We start from the raw sequence: 24,626 nt of genomic DNA, 5'->3' as shown, positions 1-24,626 counted from the left end.
GGGCCAGCCTGGCACAGGGCAGGCCCGGCTGGGCCCCAGCAAGCCCCAGGGAGCCAGGGTGATCTCAGCCCTCGCCCTTAATCATCTTCCTGGCTAATGAGCATCTGAAAACCTCCATGTCAACTACAGGAGGACCCCTGGGATGCTGGGGGCAGGGAGGTTCTACGGGCCAGATGTCACCAATGGAGGGAGGTGGTAGGGGCTCTGAGAGAGGAAATGGGCTTGGGGAGGGGAGCTATACTTCCTGCCTCTTTGTAGGGGAGAAAGCTAGGGCTGGGGCAGGCAGTCACGGTGGCGGTTAAGTGCAGGACTCGGCAGCCTACTGTGTGGGCTCAGATCTAGGCTTGTTGCACACCACCTGTGACCTTTAGCAAATGCATTAGCCCCTTGCTGCTCAAAGTGTGGTCCCCAAACCATCAGTACCACCTGGGAGCTTGTGAGAAATGCAGAAGCTCGGGCCCCAACCTACTGAGTAAGTATCTACCTTTTAACAAGACCCCCAGGTGATTTCTGTGCACATGTGCCACTCTGTGCCTCAGTTTCCCCATCTGTAAAATGGGGATTAAAATGAATTTATGCATACGTAGTGTTTAGAACAGCGTTTGCTGCTATTATTATTCATTCATTGTTATTATTATTGAAGCAACTCACTCTGGGCAAGAGGGATGGCTGGACCCAGGTGGGCTATTCCAAGTCCCCCACCTCTCAGGGCCCCAGAGGTGGGTTGTCACTGTGAAGACCAGGAGCCTGAGGCTCACAGAAAGGCAGTGATTTGCCCAAGGTCCAAACGGGGGAGCCCAGGTTCAGCCCCACTACTGTTCAACCCTATTACTAATGTTAAGAGGGAGTGAAATTGTTTCCTCTGCACCAGTACTTGTGGTGCTCACAACCGCCCATTTTTCAGATGATGAAACTGAGGGACAGAGAGATTAGGGTGCTTTTCTAAAGTTACCCAGCAGGAAAGGCTGCACTGCAGCCGGGCAGTCTGACGCTCATCTTCTATGCTATGCTGCATTCCCCCTCTGGTTTTTTCCTCCCAGAACCTGTTCCCCCAAAGTGTCCCTGCTTCCCCTGTCATTTCTTTGACAACCCTGGCTCTGGGGCTCCGAGCCTGCTCCTCCCAACTGCTCACCACTAACGAGGTCTTTGGCTACTTGAGGCTGGAACCGCAGAGGCCGCTGAAACTGTCTCTGTGGGAAGAACCTGCTTCCTTTTACCCTGGGCTCCCAGGTGTGGCTAATGAGGCAAGAGCCCTTGAGGGCCGCGCTGCGAAGACTCAGGAGCAGGGATTGTTCTGGGCTGTCTGGCTCTGGCCTCTGGGGAGCTGGCCTGGAGCTGGAAGCTCCTCTGCCTCTCTGTCCCCTCTTACTTTCCCCTCTTACAGCTCACATCCTGGGCCTGGCCTCTTGGCTAGGGCGCAGCAGGGCCAGACCTGTAGGTCTGCAGTCTGCCCATTCATTCATTTACTCGACTGGCACGCATCATAATACACTCTTGCAAACGTACAATTTCGCAATGCACAGGCGGGAAAATAACAAAGGGACCGCGCTAGGTGGAGATCAGGGAGGGCCCTCTGAAAGATAGGAGTGGAATAATGTTTCAGTTGAAGGAAACAGCACAGGCAAAGGCCCAGAGGTGGGAAACAGCTTGGCACATTTGAAGCAGGAAGGAGAGACCAGCGACAGCGTGGCGACTATGGCCTTGAGAGCTGGGCCCTCCATCTTCTCCCAGAGGCCTCTGCTTGAGGCTGGCAAAGACATTTCCAGACAAGACTCTCAGCCTCCAGGATGAGGGGCTCCACCTCCCCCCTCCTGCCTTCCAAGCCAGAGGTGGCGATAAAGGGAACTTGGGCCACAGAGGCCTTGAAGTACCCACCCTTGCCCCTCTTATGGGCCCCGGCTGGCCACAAGGGGGAGTGTCCTCCTGCTGGACCGCCTTCTTGGGTGGACAAGTGGACTAACCGGCAGTAACTCCCAGGCAGACAGGCGTGGCCTCCAATCCTGCCTTCATTATATGCGGGCTGTGGTACTTCAGCACTTTGGAGCGTCTGGAAAATGAGTAGCTCTTCCTTTCCCCGTTGTCTCCATGAAATGTGTTGAGAGCTGAGTACAGGGCATAGCTCTTGGTGAGGGCCTAATCGCGGGGTTATTAAATTAAATAACCATGATTATAAGAGGCCAAGAGGCTGCAAATTCCCCACAGCTTCAGCCCGCAGCAAAATGAGAGCTCTGTGAGGGCACAGTCCTTATTTGTCTTGTTCGTGGCTGTACCCGCGACCACTGGTGTACCCGGCACATGGTCGGCGTTCCATAAATGTTGAATGAATGGACAGATGGATGATGAATTAATGAACTAATAAACGAGTGAACAACCAGCTCCCTCCCCAAGGAAGGACATTTAACTTAGGGGTCCTGCCTATCTTTTGCTCCTGCCCGGGATGCTGCCGCTCCCTGCTTCCGGGGAGCGTGCCACACTCTTACCTGCTGTGCGCCTCAGCTTTCCCCTCCGTAAGCTGGCGGGAGTAAGGGGAGCCTCTGGGGGGTTGGAGGCAGGGCCCCCAGCCCGGGCCTCGCACCCACCCGCGCCCAATCGGCGCGCTAGGAGGCCGAACCCGCGCCCCGCCCCCAGTTCTGCCAGCTGCGCTCAGCCCCCGCCCCGCGCGCACGTGACCCCGCCCCGGCCCGCCCCGCCCAGCCGTCCCAGCGCGGACTCCCATTGGCTGTTCTAGGAGGGCCCTGCCCCCGTCCGGAGCGGAGCCGGAGATACCCCGCCCGCCGCAGAGAGGGGCTCCTGCGTCCGGGCTGTTCGCTGCGGCCGGACCGGGCTGGCTGGCTGGCTGGCGGCTGGCTGGCTGGCGGGCGGGCGGGCGGAGCCGGGCCCGCGGGGCTGCGGGACGATCGGGGCGATCGGGCCGGGCTGCGGGCGGCGCCATGGTGAGAGGGGTCGGGCGGGCCGGGCGCTCGGGCCCGGCGGGGGCCTGCAGGAGGGGAAGGGGCCGCCCCGGATGGGGTGGGGGCGCGCGGGGGGGGGGTCTCTGCGGCGGGGGAGGGGCAGCCTGGGCCGGGGCGCGGCTTCGGGGGAGGGTCTGTTCCGGGGGGCCGCGCCCGCGGGCGGGGGTTCTTTGTCCGCTGCGCTGCGGCGAGATCGGGACAAAGGAGGCGGCGGGGGGCGGCGGGGGGCGGCGGCGGCTTTGCAGGGAGCTGGTGTCCCCCCAACCCAGTGCATGCCCCTCACCGCGGCCCGCAGTTCTGCGCCCCAGGCCGGCCGCAGGTCTCCTCCGGACACTTAGGGATTTTTTAAAATAACAGGAGGCGGGGATCCTGGCAACCTCCAGAGTGGTCAGGAGGGCTGCAGGGGGTAGCGGTGGGGGTCCTGGCGATGTCTGGCGCCCATTTCGCAGGTGGGGAAACTGAGGACGGGCTGCGGCGTTTGGTGCCCGGTTCCATCGGTGGTGACTGTGCGGCGTGGGCATGACTGAGTCTCGTAGTCCCTCGTCCCCTAAGCTTCCCCCGCGCCAAGTCAAGCCAACTGGAGTTGCCTCTCCAGCTGTCGTTTCCCCGCCAGCTGTCGCCCCCTGGGCCGAGCTCCTTCCTCCCTCCAGCCTCGCTTAGCTCTTTGGTAGAGTCGGGGAGACAACGGAGTCGCCTGGCAGGGTTAAATGAGAGGGTGCGTGGAGCGCGCCTGGCACTGCGCCTGCACGTCGCCCGCGCTTGGCACGCGGGAGCTGCCAGGGCGCTTACCATCCCTGTGTCCCCTCTATGCTGTGTGCCCCACATCCTCTATGCTGTGTCCCCAGCATAGAGCTGTCCACCCCAGTCACCCAGGCTCTTCGGGTGGGGGTGGACTGGGGTTCACTTGTCCCCCTTGGCCCCTCAGGCAAGGGAGCGGGGAGGCGGGGGTCAAATAATAGGACATTTTAGTGTCAGAGTTGAAATCCCGGATTCTGGATCCAGGCTGCCTGGGTCTGAATCCCTGCGCAGTTACTTTGGGGCTGTGTGACCTTGGGCAATTGGTTTAACTTCTCTGAGCCACGGATTCTTTATCTGCAAAGCGGGCATAGTAATAACTCTAGGGTTATTTTGATGCTGAAAGGAGATTATCTGTGTGAAGTGTTCAGCCCAGTGTCTGGCACATAGTAATTATTGCCAACTTTTGCCAGGCGTCTACTGTTATTACCAAAGTTGTTTGGCAAGTGAGCTGAGCCTGGGGCAGCCTGTGAGAATAGCCAGTGGCTGATTCACAGGGTGGGGGCACAGGAGACTGGCACTGACCTTGGGGCAGTCCCTGGGGTTCTGCCTGCACCAGCTTCCTCTTCTGCACAGGGGAACCTGCGGGGTGCTGGCGCGAGTTTCCTCTCCGGGAGGACCGTGGTGTAATGGGTGGGTGGTGGAGGGTGAGGTGACACTGGCCGCAGAGCTGGGCACAGCCCAATGATTGTCAGTCTCTCATCCGCATCCCCACTGTTCTTGCCCTGGCTTTTGGAGGGCAGGGGCCTGTGTGATGCTTCCTTGGGTTCCAGCGCCTGCTCAGGCCTGGCACAGAGCAGATATGCCACCTGCCCCCTTGTCATGCCCTGTCCTCCCTACAGTCCTATGTTTCTAATCAGAAACTGGGCAGGAAATGTTTCCGGTTTGTGAACTGGGGTCCCCCGAAGAGACAGAGCCTGGTTTGCTGGCACACCTGATAGATGGCTTTGTTGGGGGAAGGGGCATGGCTTCACCCCTGTGGAGGTGGTGGGTCCCCTGTAAGCAGGGCAGCCCCAGAAGGTGGAGGCTGCAGGGGGGGAGGGGTGGCAAGCTGGTGTCCAGCTGGGCTGGGTGACACTCATGATGTGCCCAGTTAAGCGAGAAGAAGGTGGCAGCGTGTCCCTGAGGAAGGCGCTATTTGTGGCACTGGGCCTGGACCAGGCCCTGTACCCTCCTGGGAGCAGGTCCTTCAGGGGGAGTGAGGGGCGACCCTGTGACACCCAGGAAGGTGTGGTGCCTGGTGACACACAAACCTGGTGGCCCCATAGCCCTTCTGTTTTCACATTTCTTATCACTTCGCAGCCTCCCCACAACCTGGCTGCTGAGGTCAAGGCCTCTTTCCCATTTTGCAGGCTGAGAAACTGAGGCCATTGGGAGCAGCTTGCTTGGCTGGGTCCCAACAGCTAATGGTAGTGAGTGGAGGGATGGTGTGGGGCAAAGGAGGGGACTCTGATCTGCTCTGCTGCTGGCTGGGCTCCACTGGGCCTTGAGTGTGTGAAGGGGCCTGTGGAGTGGGGTTAAGGCTTCATTTTGGGGTCCCCTGAAGAGGCAGGGTTAACTAGAACCCAACCCAACATTGGGGAAGACCTAAGCCGTGGGCCTCCAAGGGCAGCAGGACAGTGGGGGGACACCTGCGCTCAGCTTGCTGGTGGCCGATGCAGGGTCTGTCCTTTGAACCCATCGGTGGTTGGGGGTGGGGCAGGGGGAGAGGTCAGAGGGGTGGTGTCGGCAGATGCTGGGCTTTCGAGTTTGTTGAGATCCATCCGAGGGAGGTGGGAGCCGGAGGGCGGAGGGAGGGTGGAGGACTGGCACTGTGTGTTTGGGGGATCCAGATGGCCTTGGGCTTCCAGTGCCAGCTTTCGTCCTGACTGAGGGAGCTGGCAAGGAGATGCTACAGAGGTTGGGGGAGCATGGCCCGTCACCCACCCCTAGAGTGCCCGGAGACTACAGTCCTCGGCTGTGCTCTGGCTCCCAGGCTGGCCTGACCCTCTGCACTTAGAAGACCCCTCCCTTTATTCTGCTGGGCCCCACTTCTGGGTCTCATCCTCCTTTATTCTGTCCAAGTTCACTCTTGGACGATCCATTCAAGCTCTCCACGCCTTAGTTTCCTCACCTGTGAAACTTGGATGGTAACAGTGAGCAGCACTAGCCACGGGCTTGTTGGGGGAGTAGACGATGGTATGGAATAAGTGTTAACTGCTTTGGTGATTGTTCTAAGGGGGTCTAGGTTTCCCATTTGCCATCCTGGGCGTCTACCCAGCCCAAGCTCTGGTCCTCCGCGTCCTGCCCTGTGTGCTTTCCTGGATCAGGGTGAGGGGTCAGCTGACTTGTAGGAGACATCTTAGGAGGGGCAGGAGGGAGGCCCTGAAGAGATGAAGCAAGGGGTGGGGTCCAGCCCAGGCCAAGAGGGTTCAGAGGGAACTGGCCAGCCGCCCTCATGCTTCAGGTTCCTCTGGGATCTGCATCTCAGTGGCATCTTCCCTCCCCTCCCCTCCCCACAGCTCGTGCAGGGACAGCTGCCCCTCCGTGGGCTTGGGCCAGGCCTGCCTGGTACCCACTTGCACACGTGGCTCCTGCCCCCATGTTCAGCCTGCAGCCTGTCCTTCCACGCAGGCTGCCAGCTCCCTTGAGGGGACCCGTGGTGGCTTCGAGATTCGGGGGCATTCAGGGGTGGGGACTGCCGACCGTGATCCCCATGCAAGCAAGGTCTCCTCTGATTACTGCCTCCCCGGGCTTGGAGTGGTCGGTCAGCAGACATTTACTGAGCACCTGCTGTGTGCTGGTAATAGGGCTGGGGATCCAGCAGTGGGCAAGATGGACAGTGCCCGCCTCCAGGCTCAGAGTCCACTGCGGGAAGGAGACGGCAGCGAGGGAAACACCTTCCCTGACCCAAGAGAGTTTCAGGTGGCAGAGCGCCAGGAACTAAGAGGAAGTACGAGACGGTGGCCAGGGGGGGTGGGCTGCGTCTGGAGCCGGGTGATCTGGGACGGCAGCCCCCAAGAGGCACCTTCTGAGAAAGTTCCTTCCCTTCTGCTGGGAAGGAACCAGTCACGGGACACTCAGGGAAGAACACTCCAGGCAGAGGAACAGAAAGTGCAGAGGCCTTGAGGTGGGAGGCAGAAGGGTGTGAAGAAGCTGGGGAAATAGGGAACTTGGATTCTCGGCTGGTACCAGGGAGGGTTCTGAGCAGGGGATGACAGGATCTGATGTTTTAAAAGATGGGTTCTCAGGAAGTACTTGCTGAGTGAAGGAACACACACAGTCAAGGGAGGGCCAGGGACCGCAGGCGCAGCATGACTGTGGCCTGGTCACCTGGCCCTGCCCCTCCTCCTGGCCTGGGGTGGGGGCAGCAGACAGGGTTTTGAGGTCACCACTCCTCTCAGAGGGTCCTTGGAGCTGGGGCTACCACTGCCTCAGTTTGCTGGTTGGTGGTTGGTCGTTGGTCCCGGGACCGCTTGTTCCCCACCCCCAGGACTCAGAGGCACTTCCTGGGCTCCTCAGCTGGTTTGGCCCCTGGGGTCCCCCCTCCCCAGGTCTTGCTGCCATTGTTTGATTTCCCACTTCCTGTCCCTGAGCCACCCCCCTGGCTCCCCAAACACACACTTCCCCTTCTGAATTGATACTGACTTGCCTTCCTGTCCAGGAACCCAGGGGGAGGGCAGGCACCCCGGCAGGCGCTGGACACAAGGGCCAGTGGAGAGGGTGAGGCGGGAGGGACAGGCAGCTAGGTGTGCTCCCGAGCGGGATGAGGGCACAGGGGTTGGGGCAGGTTCACCCAGCTGCAGCCAGCAGGCTCTCTGGGGGTTGGGGGGATCACCTGCTCCATGTGGAGGCCCAAGAGGACAGGCTGAGCAGAGCTGTGGGAGCTGATGGTAGCCCTGATGGTGGCAGGGGAGAGGCCAGGAGGACCTGTGCACTGGGTGGGCACAGAAGTGTGCAGGGCCACTCACGGAGCACACAGCCCAACAGGGGAGGCAGGTGCCAACCCGATGTCCCTGACACAGAAGCCAGAGTTGCACGTTGAGGCTGGTGCCCTGGAGGGAGGGAAGGAGGGAGTGCAGCCACAGGACGAAGAGGACTTCCTGGACCGTGGGGTCAGGAAGGCTCCCCGCCTGAGCTGGAGTTAACCAGGGCAGCCTCCACATGTTGATGTTTGTCTGGGGTCTTTGGGGAGCTGTCCCATGCCATGTGAGAGGTTTACCAGCATCCCTGGTCTCCATCCACTTGATACCAGTAGCACCCACACACACGCCAGCTGTTATAATCAAACATGTCTCCAGACGTTGCCACATGTCCCCTGGGGGGCACGGCTGCCCCCACTTGAGAACCACTGCACAAGGGTAAGGGGAGCACAGCATTTGGGCAGAGGGACCCGGCTGGGCCAAGGTCTGCAGGTAGGAAGGAGCGTGGGGTCAGCAGGAGAGCAGCAGGGCTGGAGATGCTTCGTCACGTCCCGTAGGTCACCGTAGGGACTTGGGGTCTTTCCTCTGAGTGACGGGCACTGGCTGCAATGGCCCCCACAGGTGGACCAGGGAGCCTGTTGAGAGTGATGGCAGCGGCTTAACCCTGGGGGCAGTAAGAAGGGGGCAGACTCCAGGGATGTCGCCCCCTTCTGACTAGGACCCCTCTGCACAGGTGGGTGGGGGAGCAGGGCAGTTCTGGGGGTCTGTAGGGTTTTCTCAGGGCCCGGTCCCTAGACAGACTCAGGGGCATTGACTTAGCTGCCTTTGACCTTCAGGCAAACCTGGCCCTGGGGTGGGGGTGGAGGGCTCCCTGGTGTGGATAAGAATCATTTCTAATTAAGGCTGTCATTGCTCAAGGAGGGCAGGTTCCATCCTGTCCGGAGGGAAAACCTTCCGCTTCCAATGATGTCTACCTGCACTGATGTCTGTCTTCTCCAGAAAAACCAGCTTCAGACAGCTGAGCATCGACTCTGCCCACCCTGTGCCCAGGCGTTGCAGGCATCCTCGTAACCACCTGGGTGTTAGTTACTATTATTTGCTCCGTTTACGGTCAGGCAGGAGAAATTTTAAAAGTGCAAGGTCTTGGGACCCAGGGGAGCCACCACCTCCAACCTCAGTGGGTTGTCGCTGTCTGAGCCTTGGGGCACGTACACCCCTCCCCGCCGCCACTCAAACCAGCTGATTTCCAGCTGCAGCCACTCCTTGCACTTGCCAGCGGGCCCTCCTGCCTTCAGAGCCTTAGCAGACGGTGTTCCCCTGCCGGGAAGCTCTTCAGGGGCTGGCTTTCCCGCACATCTCAGCATCAGCGTCACCTCCCTGAGTTTCGCCTGCTCCGCCCAGTTTAGCATCGTGGCATCTGGTCCCCTATGTTCCCAGCATTACATTCCTGCATTTGTAGCGACAGGTGTTTGGCATATTGACCCGTTTGCGGTCTGGCTCCTGCACCAAGACGCCGGCAGAGGCTGGTCTGTCCTGCTTTCCCCTGCCCTCCTCTAAGTTTTTCCAGAGCCAGGTCAGCTACAGCGTCTTTGTGGGCAAAGGCTGTTGTCGGCTGCACTCTCACAGGTGCTCCTGAAGACTCGTTGAGCTATATATGTCCCGTTCACGAGAGGGGCTGATGTCATTTCCCTGCTTTTGAATCCCTCATCTCTGGCCGTCTTGAAGCACTTTATTTTTTTTATTATTATTATTTTTTTTAATTTTATTTATTTTTGGCTGCATTGGGTCTTCGTTACTGCACACAGGCTTTCTCTAGTTGTGGTGAGCGGGGGCTACTCTTTGGTGTGGTACGCGGGCTTCTCATCGCGGTGGCTTTTCATGTGCAAAGCACGGGCTTTAGGCGCACGGGCTTCAGTAGTTGTGGCTCGTGGGCTCTAGAGCGCAGGCTCAGTAGTTGCGGTGCACAGGCTTAGGTGCTCCGCGGCATGTGGGATCTTCCCGGACCAGGGCTCGAACCCGTGTCCCCGCATTGGCAGGCGGATTATTAACCACTGCGCCACCAGGGAAGTCCTTGAAGCACTTTCAATCTGTGAGCAGTTACTGAACACCTAGTGGTGCTGGACTTCTAGAACATTCACCTTAAACAGACCCGCTTTCAGCCCCTGCTGCGGTGGTGACGGAGGTCTCGGGTGCCACCTCTTCTGCCTGTCAGGTTCGTGGCTGAGCGAGGATGACTGCCTGTCTGGTGGCAGAGGCACTGAAGGTATTAAATGGAAGTGGCTGGGTTGAGTGAGGAGAACGCTGGTGGCATCATGAACAAAAACACCCAGCAAGTGCCAGCCAGCCTGTTTCTCACTAGGATGAGGGCAGGACGGTCAGGCTTGAGAACTGATTAAAAATAGACCCCGTGGAAGAGCAAGCCCGAGCATGTGAGCTGTCAGGAGTCCCCAGTGTAGCCTCATCTTGCTCTTTCTTTCAGGGCTCTCGTGTCCAGCCTGGGTTCCAGCCTCACTGAGCCGTCCCCACCAAGACCTTCCTGCAGAGGGGCCCCCCCCGCTCAAGCGCTAACCATGTCCATCATGGACCACAGCCCCACCACCGGTGTGGTCACGGTCATCGTCATCCTCATCGCCATCGCTGCCCTGGGGGCCTTGATCCTGGGCTGCTGGTGCTACCTGCGGCTGCAGCGCATCAGCCAGTCAGAGGACGAGGAGAGTATCGTGGGGGATGGCGAGACCAAGGAGCCCTTCCTGCTGGTGCAGTACTCGGCCAAGGGACCGTGCGTGGAGAGGAAGGCCAAGCTGACCCCCAACGGCCCCGAAGTCCACGGCTGAGCCGGAATGCGGAGGCTCCTGGGCCTGTCTGCCGCCAGCCGAGAGGCGCAGTAGGGGCGAAACCACAGACGTGCTGCCATCTGAGAGGAAGGGTTGACGCTTGCTGGCATGGCCTCGCCGGACTTCGTCATCGCATGCACCGACTCCTGGGATCCCGGCGGTCCTGAGCCAGGGCTCAGTGGCACTGGGCAACCCCTCAGCCTCCTGGTAGGACTGCCCATTGCAGGCAGTGGGCAGGCCTGACCTTGCTGGGGCTCACGGCCCCACAGCGCTTTTGTTACTTGAATGTTTAGCTGAGCCTGTTTTTGATGGAGCTACTACTGTAATGCGTGGACTCACAAGCCTGTGAACTGTAAATAGGCCCCAGAAGCACGTGCTTAAGCCTCTTTTGCTGATTTTTTAAAAATATAGAGCACATAGGACTGTCTGTACTAACGCTGAGCTGAGTCAAGGCGGGAGGGAGGGTCTTAGACTTGTAAGGCCCACATTGCATTTGGCAGGGGCCTCAGATACACGTGTGTATGTAGAGAACGTGACACGTCGGCTTTAAGTCTCGCAGCTGACCCGTTGGGGTGCTTTGGCGATTTCTGCTTCGTGAGCAATGAATGGGAGCAGCAGCACGTCCCGCCCCCTCCTGCTCTAGGTAGATGAGGTTGTTAAATGCCAGTTCCTGTTGCTAGTGGAGTGATTGCAAGGAAGCTACTGCAGCTGCTTGGGAGCCGGTGAAGGACGAGTCAGGGCCCGAGGCCCGAGTCCCAAGGCTGCCAGGCGTCCTAGTGGCAGAGCAGTTTCTGGCCCCCATGGTCTTGAGCATGCTGAGCACCCTGCCCCCCACCCAGCTTTACTGAGCACAGGCTTCGCTAGAAACACCAGAGCCACGGTGGCTACCTGTATCCCAAACCCAGTTGGCCCAGGAAGGAGAGAACATTGTGGTTTTTGTTTGTTGTCGTATTTAATATTTTCTGCACTGGAGGGGGCGGTGGGGGGTGCTTGGTTTCTTCCCCCTGCCCTTTTCACAAATTCGCTTCCTTTCCTCCCAGATTCCCACCCACTTGCTGGGTCCTGGATTTGATTTTCCTCAGTGGGCCACCTAGAAGGAGGGTCCCCTGACCTTACTCTGAGAGCGCCAGGTGTCACTTCTTGTGTGCCTGTGCACACAGGAGCCCCCAGCAGCCTGTGCTTAGTGGGTGCCCAGGGGAGGAGGCTGGGGGAAGAGGGAGTTTCAGGTTCAGGATTTGGTTTTCGAAAAGGTGAGGCGTTTGGTGGCTCTTGGTCAGGCCAGTGATTCCCAGCCTGCCCCTCCGAGATGTCCCTTGTGTATACTTCAGTGAACTTGCTTAGGTTTTTAATCCCACCACTGTAAGCACACCCTAAACTATCATGATTAAAATGTGATGTGTGTCTGCATCCTCGGGAATAAACTGGAGGCCAGCCCTGGGTGAGCTGGGGAGCGCTGGCCCTCAGCACTTGAGCCGCCTTGCCAGCAGCATGGGCAGGGAGCTCCCGGGTGGCCAGGGGCTGGTCCCTATTCCCAGCTCCCCCTCAAAGCTCTGGCCTCCTGGTCAGGCGGAAGGCAGCTCCTCTGGCCTCATCCAAATCTCCTCTAAAAAGCATGTTGAACTAATCAACTTTCTAGAACCCCTAGTCGGGAGCTTAAGGAACACTTCTTTTAGTGGCGTACCCCTAAATTAACAGTCAAACATTAAGGTGTAGCTTGGGGGAGGGGAGGAGTAGCTAGTTAGGCCATTTGAGCTGAAGGCAGGATTGAGACAGCACAGGTGGGCTACTAAGGAATCCTTAGAAGGCAGCCGGGCTTTCGTACAGGGGAGGAAATGCCTTGGGCCCCCACCTGGGGATGGCCAAGCATGAGTCAGGCTGGAGACCAGCAGAAGGCCCTGTAAGCAGCACACAGGGTGCGGGCGGGAGGAGGGGTCAGAAGTTCTAAAGGGGTCAACTGGAAGGTCAGGGAGGTGTTTCCTAATGAAGGACATAAGAAAAATGGGGCAGGTGTAGGGGTGTTCGATCCATTCCCCTCACATTTCAGAACTTCAGGCTTTCTACCTCTACTTTCCGCAGCCGGCAGCCTGCACCTAAGGCTGTCTGTCCTTTACCCAAGTAACCGAGGAGCTCCCGGGACTTGCATTTTCAGTCCCTGAGCCTGACCCTGAAAATGACCATTGCTTGACTGTCAAACTCGCCCTGAGCTTCTTACCGTGCCGGTGCAGTTTCGGTTTTGAAAAGATGAGGCATCACTTTCTCCTCAGTTTCAGTCCTGGAGGTTCCTTATCCCACGACATCTGTGCCATTTGCATCAGGCCCATCAGCACAGTGTCAGTGCCGGGTGAGGGTCACGGGCATGGTGGGACACTAGTGGGTTCTCTGGAGGCAAGTGGAAGTGCCTGCAGAACTGGTGACCAACCACGTAACAGCTCTCACTGTTCTTGGTCAACAGCTACTTTTTTTTTAGCATAGACACCAGAGCCACACACTCAAATGGCTTAGTTAAGTTATGACCTCTCACTGAATTCTTTCTGAATAGCCCAACTGTTGCGTCCAAGTTTTCTGACTAGCCAGTCAGGACATTAGCCTTTCATTCTGCATGTCATCACAGAAGCAACAGCAGGGGGATGGGGAGGGAACGCCGACACTGAGCCACTGAAACATGGACTAACTTTTCAGACAAATCTTCAAGTGGACTGTGCTCCTGTTTTTGTCTCAAGGCTACCAAGTTTGTGCAATAAGTGGAGGGGATGTCATCCCTGTTCAATAAAAGCTGAATGACATTCAAGCTGATTTTCTAGACCACTGAGAAAATCTTTATTTACAATAAATTTCAATAAAATTTGCATAAATATATTCGCAATGTACAGTCTTCACCTGATTTCTTCGTGTCATTTTCAAAGTCAGTCTGTCCTGTTCTCAGTGCTCCTTTCGGAGGCCAGCGTGGAGCTGACGTTGGAAGGCGGAGGGGTGCTGGCTGGTAGCCGGGGGGCGCCCGAGGGCTTGTGGTAGTCTGATCGCACCTCGTCCAGGGGAGCACGGTCTTCGGCCCCGTCCCTGCCCTCCAGTTTCCGCTCCATGGTGGCCACCAGGATCTTGAGCCACGTGTTCTCGGTGAGGAGGCTCTCTGAGGCATCGGCCAGCTCCTGGAGCTTGCGGGCCACCTCCTCAAGCTCCCGGGTTTTCTGCTCGTACAGGGCCTGCAGCTGCTCGCTGTGCAGCTGCAGCAGGCTGTGCTGCCTCTCCAGCGTGTGCCGCTGCTGCCGCAGCTGCTGCTCGTCCCTACGCGCGCTCGAGAGCCGGGCCTCCACCTGCCCCTGCGCCTGCTGCAGGGCGCTGATCTCCGCCCTCAGCTTCTGGATCTCTCTCTCCAGATGGGAGATGTGCCCCCGCTGCAGGACAGCCTCTCTCTGAAGACACTCTTTGGTAGGAGGGTTAACCAAGTTCTGGGGGGCAGAAGCAGGGTCTGAGTGATGCAAAATGAACCTCAGCAGATTTGGAAGGGTGATGGGAAGGTCTTCGGGGTATTTCACACTTAGGTCCTTTCTGGAGAGAAAGGGAAAGGAGTCAAAGAGAGTCACACCAACATTCTTAGTCCAAAACCAGACTGCCGCCGAAGGTCAAGCTGCTTATTTCCTACCAAAAGGAAGTCAGCATGGAAAATGTCATCTGGCAAAAAATTTTCTACAAAGCTGAGGATGTCCCATATGCTGCTTCTGTAATTAAGGTGGTTTATCTCAAAGGTGTGTCTGTTCCTGAGGACAAAGAGCTCAGTTTCTGTTCACAACCTTCCAAGAAAGATAAGAACTCAGGGCAGAGGGGCCTCCGTGTGCTCTCAGACGCCCAGTGGCGCGTCAGGAAGGGTGTCCGGGGGCACGACTGCCACCCATGTCACTATTGTGGCCATGGACAATGCTTGGTGAGATAGGAAAAACCTCCAACACTCAGCCTGGCTCTTCAGCGAGCATTTATTACACATTATCCGAGGCAAGAGTTCTCAACTGGGGTAACTGTACCCTCCCTTCCCCAGGGGGCACTGGGCAACATCTGGAGACACATTTTATTGTCACGATGGTGGAGGTGCTACTGGAGCCCCACCCTTGACAAACAGACCAAGGGGCTCTGAGGAATTAAGGTTGCCGGGCCCTGAGAGCAGAGAATAAGGAAGGAGGGTGACATATGAAGGGGATTTTCCCCAAAGCTTTGCTGCAAGTCCTGATGTACAAAATTCCTTTTTAGAACTTGTCATCCAATTGTCTGATGACCAAAATTTCTACCACAGATACATTTACCTGTGTATATACCACCTGGCTGCAATAAATCCAAACCAGCAGCTTTAGCATGAGGGGGGCAGACACCACCCAGTATTAAAGGAGTGGAGGTGAAGGGCACGACTCCGGGGCCCACCCACCTCCAGGGCCTCACAGGACTCCTCTGTGGCCTGCACTGCCTTGTCTGTAAAGGGGGGAATACGAGTCTCATCTACCCCAGAGGACTGATGTAAGGACTGCATGAGTTACCTGATGGCTCAGGGAATGTTAGCTTGAAAAAAAAAAACAAAAAACCAACCACATTGTTCCTTAGAGAAACTGACCAGAAATCCCTCATCAAGAGCTTGCACACCCTCTCCACACACAAAGCCAGTGGCCAAACACCTAAGAAAAGACAAAAGGTGTTCTATCAAAGGGTAGCCCTTTCCCTATGAAATAAAAATCACAGGGAAATTAAAATCAGGATACGTCCCATTTTATATGTTTATGGAAACTTTCAGGTAAATGGAACAATTTTTAAACTTTGGGGGTAAGTATATAACCACGTCTTCCTTTAAAGCATAGTTTTCTTAACATGTAAGCTTTCTCCAAGTGGGACCTCCCAGCCATTCAACTGACAACTAAGAACATCCTGGCCCCTGTGAAGCGCGGGTGAGGACGGACAAGCAGAGGCTGGATCCACCCCTAAGTTCTGCAACACAACCTGGTCTTCTAGGACTGAGCAAATGTGAATCATCCTCAGCAAAGAGCTTAGTGTGTGTACCTGGAGGCATTTACAGGCCAGAAAACGATACTGGTAAACATGCTGTTTTAGAGTTTCTGGAGCAATCTCCATGAACCTACCTGATGGGTGTGCTAAAATGCTTTCAAACTTCTTAGAAGTAGCAAGGATACAGAGCGTCAACAAACTGCTTCCAAAATGGTAATCATTTTGAAAGTGTAGTGGTAAAAAGGTCCCACTGTTTATGTGACTCTGGTCTAAGTTCACCAGGAGTATGTGTACACACTTCTAGCATGTAAAAGGCTAAATACAAAATGACCAATGGGGTATAAGTTACCTGCTCCAAAGAGGGGCTATAATACTGAGGGAGGGTGGGCTGCTCCTCTAAAGAAGCGAGGTCCTTCCCCAGGGGGCACATCAGAATGAACCCCCCACCCACTTCTGATCTCCTGGCCCAGGGCCGGGCCAGAGCACCTGCATTTTGGAACATCACAGAGTGGGGGAAGAAGAATGGTTCTAAGGTGCCCCTGCACAAGAAGGCGGCCCTGTTAGGAGCAAGAGGTAGTCCAGGCTGTGCACTGTGGCAGAGGACAAGCTCTTTCCTATGGTTTCTTTCATGATCATAAAATGCAAACGACGTGCTCACTGAGGACAATTTGCAAAGGATATAAAGAGCATACAAGAGGCACCCTTGTGACCAGTGGTAACCTTCACTCCTCCAAAATTATCGTCGTCAACATCTTGACACCTTCCTTTCTGCACACATTTTAACCCAGTGCATGTGTAAATTTATATTTTACCAAAACGCATATATACTTTATATATTCTTTTCACTAAAAATAACATAAGCATGCGCCCTGTGAAGAAGGTCTTACTGCTTGTTATCAGTTTTTCATTTCCTCTTTTGTGAGCTATCAGCTTTTTGCCCTTTACCTTCTGAGTGAACTGAACACTCACTTTGGACCAGTTAATGAAGAGCTTGCTTCACTTCTGATTACCATTTATTTTTAGGAAATAAGAAAAATTCCATTCCAAAGCAGTAAGGCTTTGGTTTACCAAGCTCTCTGCATTAGAATGGAACTGGACAGTCTACTCCTGTTCAGTATTTACTCTCTTGACTTTTCAAGACAAGGGAACTAGGAAGAGGCTGTAGCAGCGACCTTCCTGCAGGGCATGGAAAATGAGCTCATCTCTATGCTGACTCCAGCAGGCAACCTCAGAATGAAAGGCACTCGACCCAAACGCGAAACAATTCCAGCTGCTGAGAACCTCTTTGTGCAAAGGCATGTGCTGGGTGTTACGACGTCAATGTTTTTTCCAACTATGATTGAAATTTGAAAATTATGGTGTGTTAAACTTCATGCCCCACCTCTGTCCCACACACGATGAAATTACTTGTGTTATTGTCCACGGTTCCTGGACCGTGTGGCACCTGCTGAGACACTTCTTAAAAAGAAAAAGGCTCGTCACGATACAGTCAGCAGTAGAACTGGGTGAGTCACACTCTGTTTTCAGTGCGTGATTTGACAAGACCCTACTACCACAGGAAGTATTCCAGCAAAAATTCTTTGAGATAAGGGGGAAAAACCAAGGAAATGATTCACTACACATGAAGGAAGCACTCTCCTAGAGAAGCATGAAGAGCACGGCAGTGGCTGCAATAAACGGTAAAAGCGAGCGCCAGAGAATAAAAGACGTGAGCTAGGGAACGTCATTAAAATCATCCTGCAAATGCTTTTCCCTTTAAAGATATTGTCAAAGCCATGTGACTGGGTCCCTGAGGACCCATCCTTTTAAAAACAAACAGGAATCTGTACCAAGAGAACATCTGGTTTATCAGGCTTTAAAAGGCCAAGAGTTAATTTCCCTTCTACCAAAACATCTGGATCCACATTCGCTGCCAGGTCACGTCCCCTTGCTAACGGCCCATCCCTGCTCGCTGGGCTTTCAGGGAAGCTGCCCTGATCACTCACCTTGAAGCACCACTTAGACAAATGTGAAGAGATCAAGGTGACAGCCCCGTCAGGTGACATTCACAGAAGTCTGCACACCTGGGGAGAAGGCTTCTTGAGCTCCAGTATGCGGATGCAGTGGGTAGGAGGGCCTCCGTTTCCTCCTTATACCAGGGGGCCGAGGTGGCCATCCGCAGGGCTCAATGATAAATGACTCATGTGGAAGCGGGCGGGCCGGGCCTGACTCCCCGTGAGGCCCAACAGTGAGCTGTTGTTTTGCCCCACGTGAACCTGGGGCTCTTTGCTGTCAATCTCAGCACTCACTGTGTGCTCATAAGGCCAAGAAGGTGAACAAGTTCCAGTGGCCACATTCGTACTTGTGTAAAACACACTCTTGGAGGGGGCAAACTTAAAAACACTACCACACCTGACATCATGACACCAAAGCCCTTTGACCCTTGGTTCCCAGTGTCACATTTTTTTAACAATACATTTTATTCTAAATACTTTAGTAATAAATAACGATGTACATTTCACTTCTGTGAAGTACCTTAAACCCATTTCATTTTCAGCAAAAGAATCCCATCTGCCCAAATATTGAAAAAATTCAGCTTTACCTGTTACAGGGAAAAAATAAGACAGTAGGAAGACGGTCAACCATAAATTCCCAAGGAAGATCATTCTGAGATACATCAATCCTGGCAAAGGGAAAGAACAGAAAAAGCAAAAGATCAGCCCAAGAAACTCCAACTTGAAAGGATCTTCTCAAATAATTGAAGAACCCAGGGCACTGTCTGCGCCCACACAAGACTGGCCCCTGGCGGTGAGTGCACCACAGGGTATAAGGCAGGCACAGCTTCTGGGAGAAGCAGTGAGACTTCCAGGACGTGCAACTGCCCACCTAACTCAATGAGGGAAATGTCATGTCTTGAAAGTAAACGTAGAATCCCCCCTCAAAAAAGTCTCGCTGACACCTCAGGAGTAGTCCACGCACCTAATGAAATCTGGGCAAGTACCTTAACCGTTGAATCAGCTCTGGAAAAAGGAAATCATTGAGCAAAACACATTGAGCCTCTGAAAATGTAAGAAAACAAGATAAAGAAGATTATATTCTATATTCTGTTAAGCCTAGACAGAGGCCAAGAAAGTTGTGTTTTCTTAGCAGATTTTAGATGAATTTTCTAATACAGGAAATGACATCTGTGCTAAATGAGCCAACCTGTGCTTAATTACCACTGAACTAGGTGGGGGCCCCTCCTGCAGTCTGCACTGAGCTGGGCCTGCAGGAATTTCTCCCCACCTGCCCCCAGGGACTGCTCAGTCGAAGCAAAAAGAACGTCCCAGAAGGAGGAAGCGAAGCAGCAGGGCTGCTAGGCCAGGTGTCAATATTCACAAATAGTGCATAAAAAGGGTGGAAATGTTTTGAATCATTAACTTGACAGGAGTTTTCAGAAAAGTATAATTGGGGGCAGAGTGGGGAGGGGGGGAAATCAGTGCCTCGCATTTGTCCAAAAGGATAAAATACACTTAAAAATTGACATAACCATGGCTTCCCTGGTGGCACAGTGGTTGAGAGTCCGCCTGACGATGCAGGGGACGCGGGTTCGTGCCCCCGTCCGGGAAGATCCCACATGCCGCGGAGCGGCTGGGCCTGTGAGCCATGGCCGCTGAGCCTGCGCTCCGCAATGGGAGAGGCCACAACAGTGAGAGGCCCACGTACTGCCAAAAAAAAAAAAAAAAAAAAAAAAAAATGACATAACCAAATCATAATGGTTTTAAATAGCTTCATTAACAGAACAGTACTCCTGCCTCTCTGTCTGTGAAAGCCTACCAGGAACATCAGAGTTTCTATTTTTTAAACAAATGGTGCTGAACAGTTTATTTTATAATCAAGTGTTTCTTTCTCCTGATTTTTACTTCAAAGAAAAACCAAACTGTAAAATTAAAAGAAAAACATTTGTAAACATCCACTCAGAACCCCATTGTGCTAATCGGGACCTTCTTTCTGGGATTCTCATTCAGGCTTTGGTGTATATGCCTACATACTGATAAGAGCAGCAATCGTATTTCATACTCTATTCTTTTCAGTTAATTGTATGAAAAGCGTTGTTCTAACGAAGGGGTAAAAATCCCATCAAATGCCCAACCATAATTTACTTAACCATTTTTCTACTGTTGGATATAAATAATGCTGCAATGACCAGCACATGCTTCTCTGGAAGTCCTACTTCCTTAATTTCCCAAAGTGAAATTAACTGGATCAAAAATGTATAACCATTTTTGCTACAATGTTGCTAAAATGCTTTCCAAAAAGTTTATGCCAATTTACTTATTGTTAGCTACATCTGACTGTGCCAATTTTATTTTATCAACACAAGATTCTATCACTTAAGAGTATTCCTTAATTTAATAAGTGTAAATGACACTTTGTTATTGTTTTAATTTACATTTACTAGATTATAATTTCCCCACTTGTTTATTTACTCTCTTCTCTTACATGAAAAGCCTGTTCATGACCTTTCTTCACACGGCAGTCCTTCTTAGCTGTTATTCCCTCCATCCCCCATTTTTTTAAATTGTGGTAAAATATACATAACATTTACCATCTTAGCCATTTCTAAGTGTACAGTGCAGTGGTATTAAGTACATTCATAATGCTGTGCACCCATCACCACCATCCATCTCCAGAGCTCTTTCATCTTGCAAAACTGAAACTGACCCCATTAAACAACTCCTCCCCCTTCCCCCCTCCCCCCATCTCCTGGCAACCACCATTCCGCTGTCTCTATGAATCTGACTACTCTTGGTGCCTCATATAAGGGAAACCATACAGTGTTTGTCCTTTTGTGACTCATTTCACTCAGCATTAATATCCTCAAGGTTCACTCATGTTGCAGCATGTGTCAGAATTTCCTTCCTAATTTTTAAGGTTGAATAATATTCCATTATATGTACAATCCACATTTTGCTCTCAGCAGTTTTAAACCATTTTAATTTCTCAGGGTCTGGAGCATGAACACCTGATTCTGAATCCTGCTCCCTCATTTACAGGTTGTGTAACTCTGGGCAAGCTGCCTAATCTTTTTGAGCCTCAGTTCCCTCCTCAGTAGAAAGAGAGTGGTAATCATACCTGCTCCACTGAATGGTCTAAGGATTAAGTCAGATAATATGTATATATAAAAATCTCGGGCTTCCCTGGTGGCGCAGTGGTTGAGAGTCCGCCTGACGATGCAGGGGACGCGGGTTCGTGCCCCCGTCCAGAAAGATCCCACATGCCACGGAGCGGCTGGGCCTGTGAGCCATGGCCGCTGAGCCTGCGTGTCCGGAGCCTGTGCTCCGCGACGGGAGAGGCCACAACAGTGAGAGGCCCGCGTGCCGCCAAAAAAAAAAAAAAAAAAAAAAAATCTCGCAGCATAGTAACTCCTCAAGTGTGGCTCTAATCATTACTTACAGCATACACAAAAGGTAAGACATATATGCTGTAAAATACAGCTACCGTCCTTTTGTAAGTCCGTTTTATTTTCGTTGCACATTTTTCTAGTGAAATCTGTTCATCTTTCTTGCATTATTTTTTCAACTGCTTCATTTTGGCAAGTTTTCACCTCTCAAAGGAACTAGCAAATCCAATATTCTAGCTTCTGTTATTTTTTTCTATGATTTGATCTTTTATATTTAAATTCTATCTGAAGGTTTTTTTTTTTTTTTTTTGGGTGGCGGGGAGAAGATATAGCTTAAATCTAAATAACTTTCATCTCAGACTGCCTACCACCTGATCCAAAAACTCTTTGAGCCTTATTTTTACAAAACAATGGTTTAACATTGTTTTGTTTGCTACACATACACATACAGTACCAAGGAATCACAAAACTAGAACATGCAGGTATCAGCCAATCTTGCCTCTTACTTTTAGGAATGAGGAAGGAAAGGAGGTCTGGTGGGAAGATTTGCTCCAGGTCCCAGGGCTGGTTGGCAGCACACCAGGGACTGGCCCCCTTTTGCTGGGCCAAGGCCCCAGTGCCATGTATTCCAGAAAGCTGGCCACTTGGGGGGCTATCTGAGCAACCAGGTCAGCACTAATCCCTCAGAACTGCACTCACCCTCCTATGAACTCAATGAGGACTAAATACACTCAACATCATGGAAGGAACACTCAGCATTCATCAGGAAAACTTTGGCTCCAATGAGGTTTTGCTCACAGCTTTAAGCTGACAATCAACCAAATCTTACCCAAGGTCAACAGAAAATGGGCAGACCCTTGCAGGCCATAACGGCTAAGCCATAAGGAGGAGTGAAGGCAGGCACCCAGCGCTGCAGCACGGGCTTCCTTACCTCGCCACAGTGAATGTATCCGCAGGCAGGAGCCGAGCTAGCTGGATAAAGACGTGATTGAGGGCTGGACAGAAGCCGCACCACTGTGCATAATAAAGCAGCAACACGTCCTATGGGAAGAGGAAGACGGCTGTTACCAGGCTGCTCAGGTCCTCACTGTGCTTAGAACCTGGCAGGCATTCAATAAATGTTGCTCATGCACAAATTACAGTGAAAATTTAATCTTCAGGTATTTTCAATTACGTGATTTCTTTTTTTTAAAAATAAATTTATTTATTTATATTTTTGGATGCATTGGGTCTTCGTTGCTGCACGTGGGCTTTCTCTAGTTGCGGCGAGCAGGGGCTACTCTTCGATGCAGTGCGCGAGCTTCTCATTGCGGTGGCTCCTCTTGTTGCGGAGCACGGGCTCTAGGCGCCTGGGCTTCAGCAGTTGTGGTGCGCGGGCTCAGTTGCTCCGTGGCACGTGGGATCTTCCCAGACAAGGGCTCGAACCTGTGTCCCTTGCATTGGCAGGCGGATTCTTAACCACTGCGCCACCAGGGAAGCCCTATGTGCTTTCTTAAGGACGTTTTACAATCACAAAACCACCATGTAATTCACATGTTCTGCAGTAAGACTGTCATGTGGTCGATCTTTTGTACATCAAAACCAACCGCCCCCTGGTGGCGCAGTGGTTAAGAATCTGCCTGCCAATGCAGGGAACACGGGTTCAAGTCCAGGTCTGGGAAGATCCCACATGCCGCGCAGCAGGTAAGCCCACAAGCCACAGCTACTGAATGAAGCCTGCGCGCCTAAAGCCCGTGTTCCGCAACGAGAGAAGCCACCTCAATGAGAAGCCCGCGCACCGCAACAAAGAGTAGCCCCTGCTCACCGCAACTAGAGAAAGTCCACGCGCAGCAACAAAGACCCAATGCAGCCAAAAATAAATAAATTAATTAAAAAAACAAGCAAACCAAAAAAACCCAACTGCTCACCCCGATGACTGCAGCTTTGGAAATTATTATAATAGGGACAGATGGCTTGATTTTTGCCTCGCTCCTGATTCTATACCTGTTTTTGAAGGACTACTTCCCAAAAGGTATCAGTTGTCACTTCAGTGATTAAACGCTGAGATGGGAACTGGGCAGAGTCACTTCCAATAAGATGTCTTTTCAAGGGACTGTAGAGAACGCTGAAGTTTTGAATGAAAGACTCTAAAAATAAGGAGAAAATGAGATCAGTTCTTCTCTCAGTACAAGGAGAGTAGCTGGCCTACTTTAAACTCTACATTTAAAAAACTGGGCTGGCTTCGCAGGCCCACATTTTTAACACTTCACCTACAGGCAAAACCCTGAACGAAGCCACCCGGGGGGACAGGGGGTAGCTTTGGCAGTAGTAACTCAGCAGACAGCACTTTAGCTAACAAAGCACCACTCGGTGTTCCGTGTTCTACTATGCAGGGACCAGGAATTCGATGCTCCTTTTAAAAACAACACTGGTCCACAAATGGACCCCTGAGACTGTATAAGTCATCAACACGCCACCATGGAGATTTCAACTATACCAAGACCTTTAAGCATAACCACTGATGCAGTAATTGCACAGGCTACTGTAATGGGGAAGGTGTTTAAATACTCAGTAATTTAAGGATAAGGAGCTATATGGTTTTTGTTTCCTTTATTAAAGTCCTTCAAGTTTCTTTCTTAAAAGGTTAAGAAAAATAAACTCAATTATATTTGGTGGAAAAACACATAAATAAAACCCATAAGTAATCCCAAACCCTAACCTGAACCAACAGTTTTACCCTCCCCACCAACTCTACTATCTTCAGATTCCTTTGTATCATCTGAAGCAGCACTAATCTGTTTCTTTTTTTCTTTTTTCTCTCCATTGGGAGGCCCTAGTGAACAATGATATGTTTCGTGGAGGGAGGAGGAAAGGAGGAAGGTCTTGTGAAGAGAATCCGTCATCAACGTCTGACTGATACTTAGTTGGCTATGTTTTTGAAACATAAACTAAGAATTATTTACTAATCTGAATGAAGCCGACATTCTGAAACTGACCCAGAGACAGCTGACTTAAAAGTCAACTCTCCAAAACAACAACGATGCACAGTGAATGTTTTTGGACGAGGACCCTGACAAATTTTGTCACCAACCACAGCACAAAGAACAAGAGAGCTAGATGTTTCAGAGATAACAGAAGACGAAAAGAAATCGAAAGAAGGCTTCTTTCAGATTACCATTAAATTCAGGATGCACACATCATGAGCTAGCTCACTGAATGCTTGAGTATTAGAACAGAATGCAGGAAAATCCAATAGACACTTACTTTAAAAATACAGGCTTGTTTCATTTTCAGAAAACTCAGTACAGTAAAATGTAACTTTAGGAAACATGAATTAGGAGCAATTTATAGTATCAAAAGAGTACACACTTCATAAAGTGACTGGTCACAGGGTTCCTCTAAGCACTCAGGAGGCTTCGTGTTTATAATATAAAGCCTTTTATTAACATAAGCCTTTTAACGTGTCTAATGCAAGAAACGAGCTTCACCTGGACTTAAAGGACGGCAGCTAAAATGACTATCATTTAGGGGCTTTGAGCTTACTCTTGCTTTCATACTCTCCAAAACTTGAAAATAAAAGGTTTCCCTCCCCACCAAATTCCTCCTGTCTCCATTTGGCAAATGCTAACTTTCCCCCATGTTTCCAACGAGGCTGAACTAACACGGCTTTTGAATTCTCACTTCCTTGTGTGCACATCAAGGATGGCAGCAAAGCCCTGGGAACAGGACAGCATCGGTTAGTTCACTGCTGCTGCCAAGCCTAAGGATGCACTCCCATAATGGGGCCTTACCCGCCACCCCCCCACCAAAAAAAGTGGGTTTT

The 24,626-nt window shown here is 52.4% G+C and overlaps 3 protein-coding genes across 8 annotated transcripts in view; 1 reads left to right on the top strand and 2 right to left on the bottom strand.

The window, feature by feature from the left end:
* The window catches only part of LITAF (lipopolysaccharide induced TNF factor), a 112,154-nt gene extending 109,560 nt beyond the window's left edge, over positions 1 to 2,594 (bottom strand). For both annotated transcript variants that reach the window (XM_082600419.1, XM_082600420.1), the window contains exon 1: positions 2,481 to 2,594. The gene's annotated coding sequence lies outside the window, so the exon portion shown is untranslated. The remainder of the gene's footprint in view (positions 1 to 2,480) is intronic.
* Positions 463 to 13,127, top strand: SNN (stannin). Of its 3 annotated transcripts, none has more exons than XM_082600424.1 (2): positions 463 to 472; positions 10,128 to 13,127. In XM_082600424.1, the coding sequence occupies exon 2, from the start codon at positions 10,219 to 10,221 to the stop codon at positions 10,480 to 10,482; it is 264 nt and encodes an 87-aa protein (XP_082456550.1). In that variant the 5' UTR covers positions 463 to 472; positions 10,128 to 10,218; the 3' UTR covers positions 10,483 to 13,127. The 3 variants fall into 3 exon arrangements, with proteins under 3 accessions (XP_082456550.1, XP_082456548.1, XP_082456549.1); XM_082600422.1 differs by lacking the exon at positions 463 to 472 and adding an exon at positions 2,788 to 2,933; XM_082600423.1 differs by lacking the exon at positions 463 to 472 and adding an exon at positions 8,445 to 8,729.
* A 148-nt stretch (positions 13,128 to 13,275) lies between these two features.
* The window catches only part of TXNDC11 (thioredoxin domain containing 11), a 67,521-nt gene continuing 56,170 nt past the window's right edge, over positions 13,276 to 24,626 (bottom strand). For all 3 annotated transcript variants that reach the window (XM_082600416.1, XM_082600414.1, XM_082600415.1), the window contains 4 exons: positions 22,808 to 22,950; positions 21,756 to 21,865; positions 18,044 to 18,124; positions 13,276 to 14,028 (listed from right to left, as the gene is read on the bottom strand). In XM_082600416.1, the coding sequence (XP_082456542.1) occupies positions 13,386 to 14,028; positions 18,044 to 18,124; positions 21,756 to 21,865; positions 22,808 to 22,950 (977 nt within the window). In that variant the 3' untranslated portion in view covers positions 13,276 to 13,385. The remainder of the gene's footprint in view (positions 14,029 to 18,043; positions 18,125 to 21,755; positions 21,866 to 22,807; positions 22,951 to 24,626) is intronic.

This window comes from Mesoplodon mirus, assembly GCF_964341445.2.
Source record: "Mesoplodon mirus genome assembly, chromosome: 15".
Classification (NCBI taxonomy): Eukaryota; Metazoa; Chordata; class Mammalia; order Artiodactyla; family Ziphiidae; genus Mesoplodon; species Mesoplodon mirus.
The sequence above is the reverse complement of the archived record's forward strand: the minus strand, read 5'-3'. Positions and strand labels throughout refer to the sequence as shown.

Excerpts from the sequence above, each read along its gene's own strand:
- SNN (XM_082600424.1), top strand. The coding sequence starts at position 10,219 with ATGTCCATCATGGACCACAGCCCCACCACCGGTGTGGTCACGGTCATC.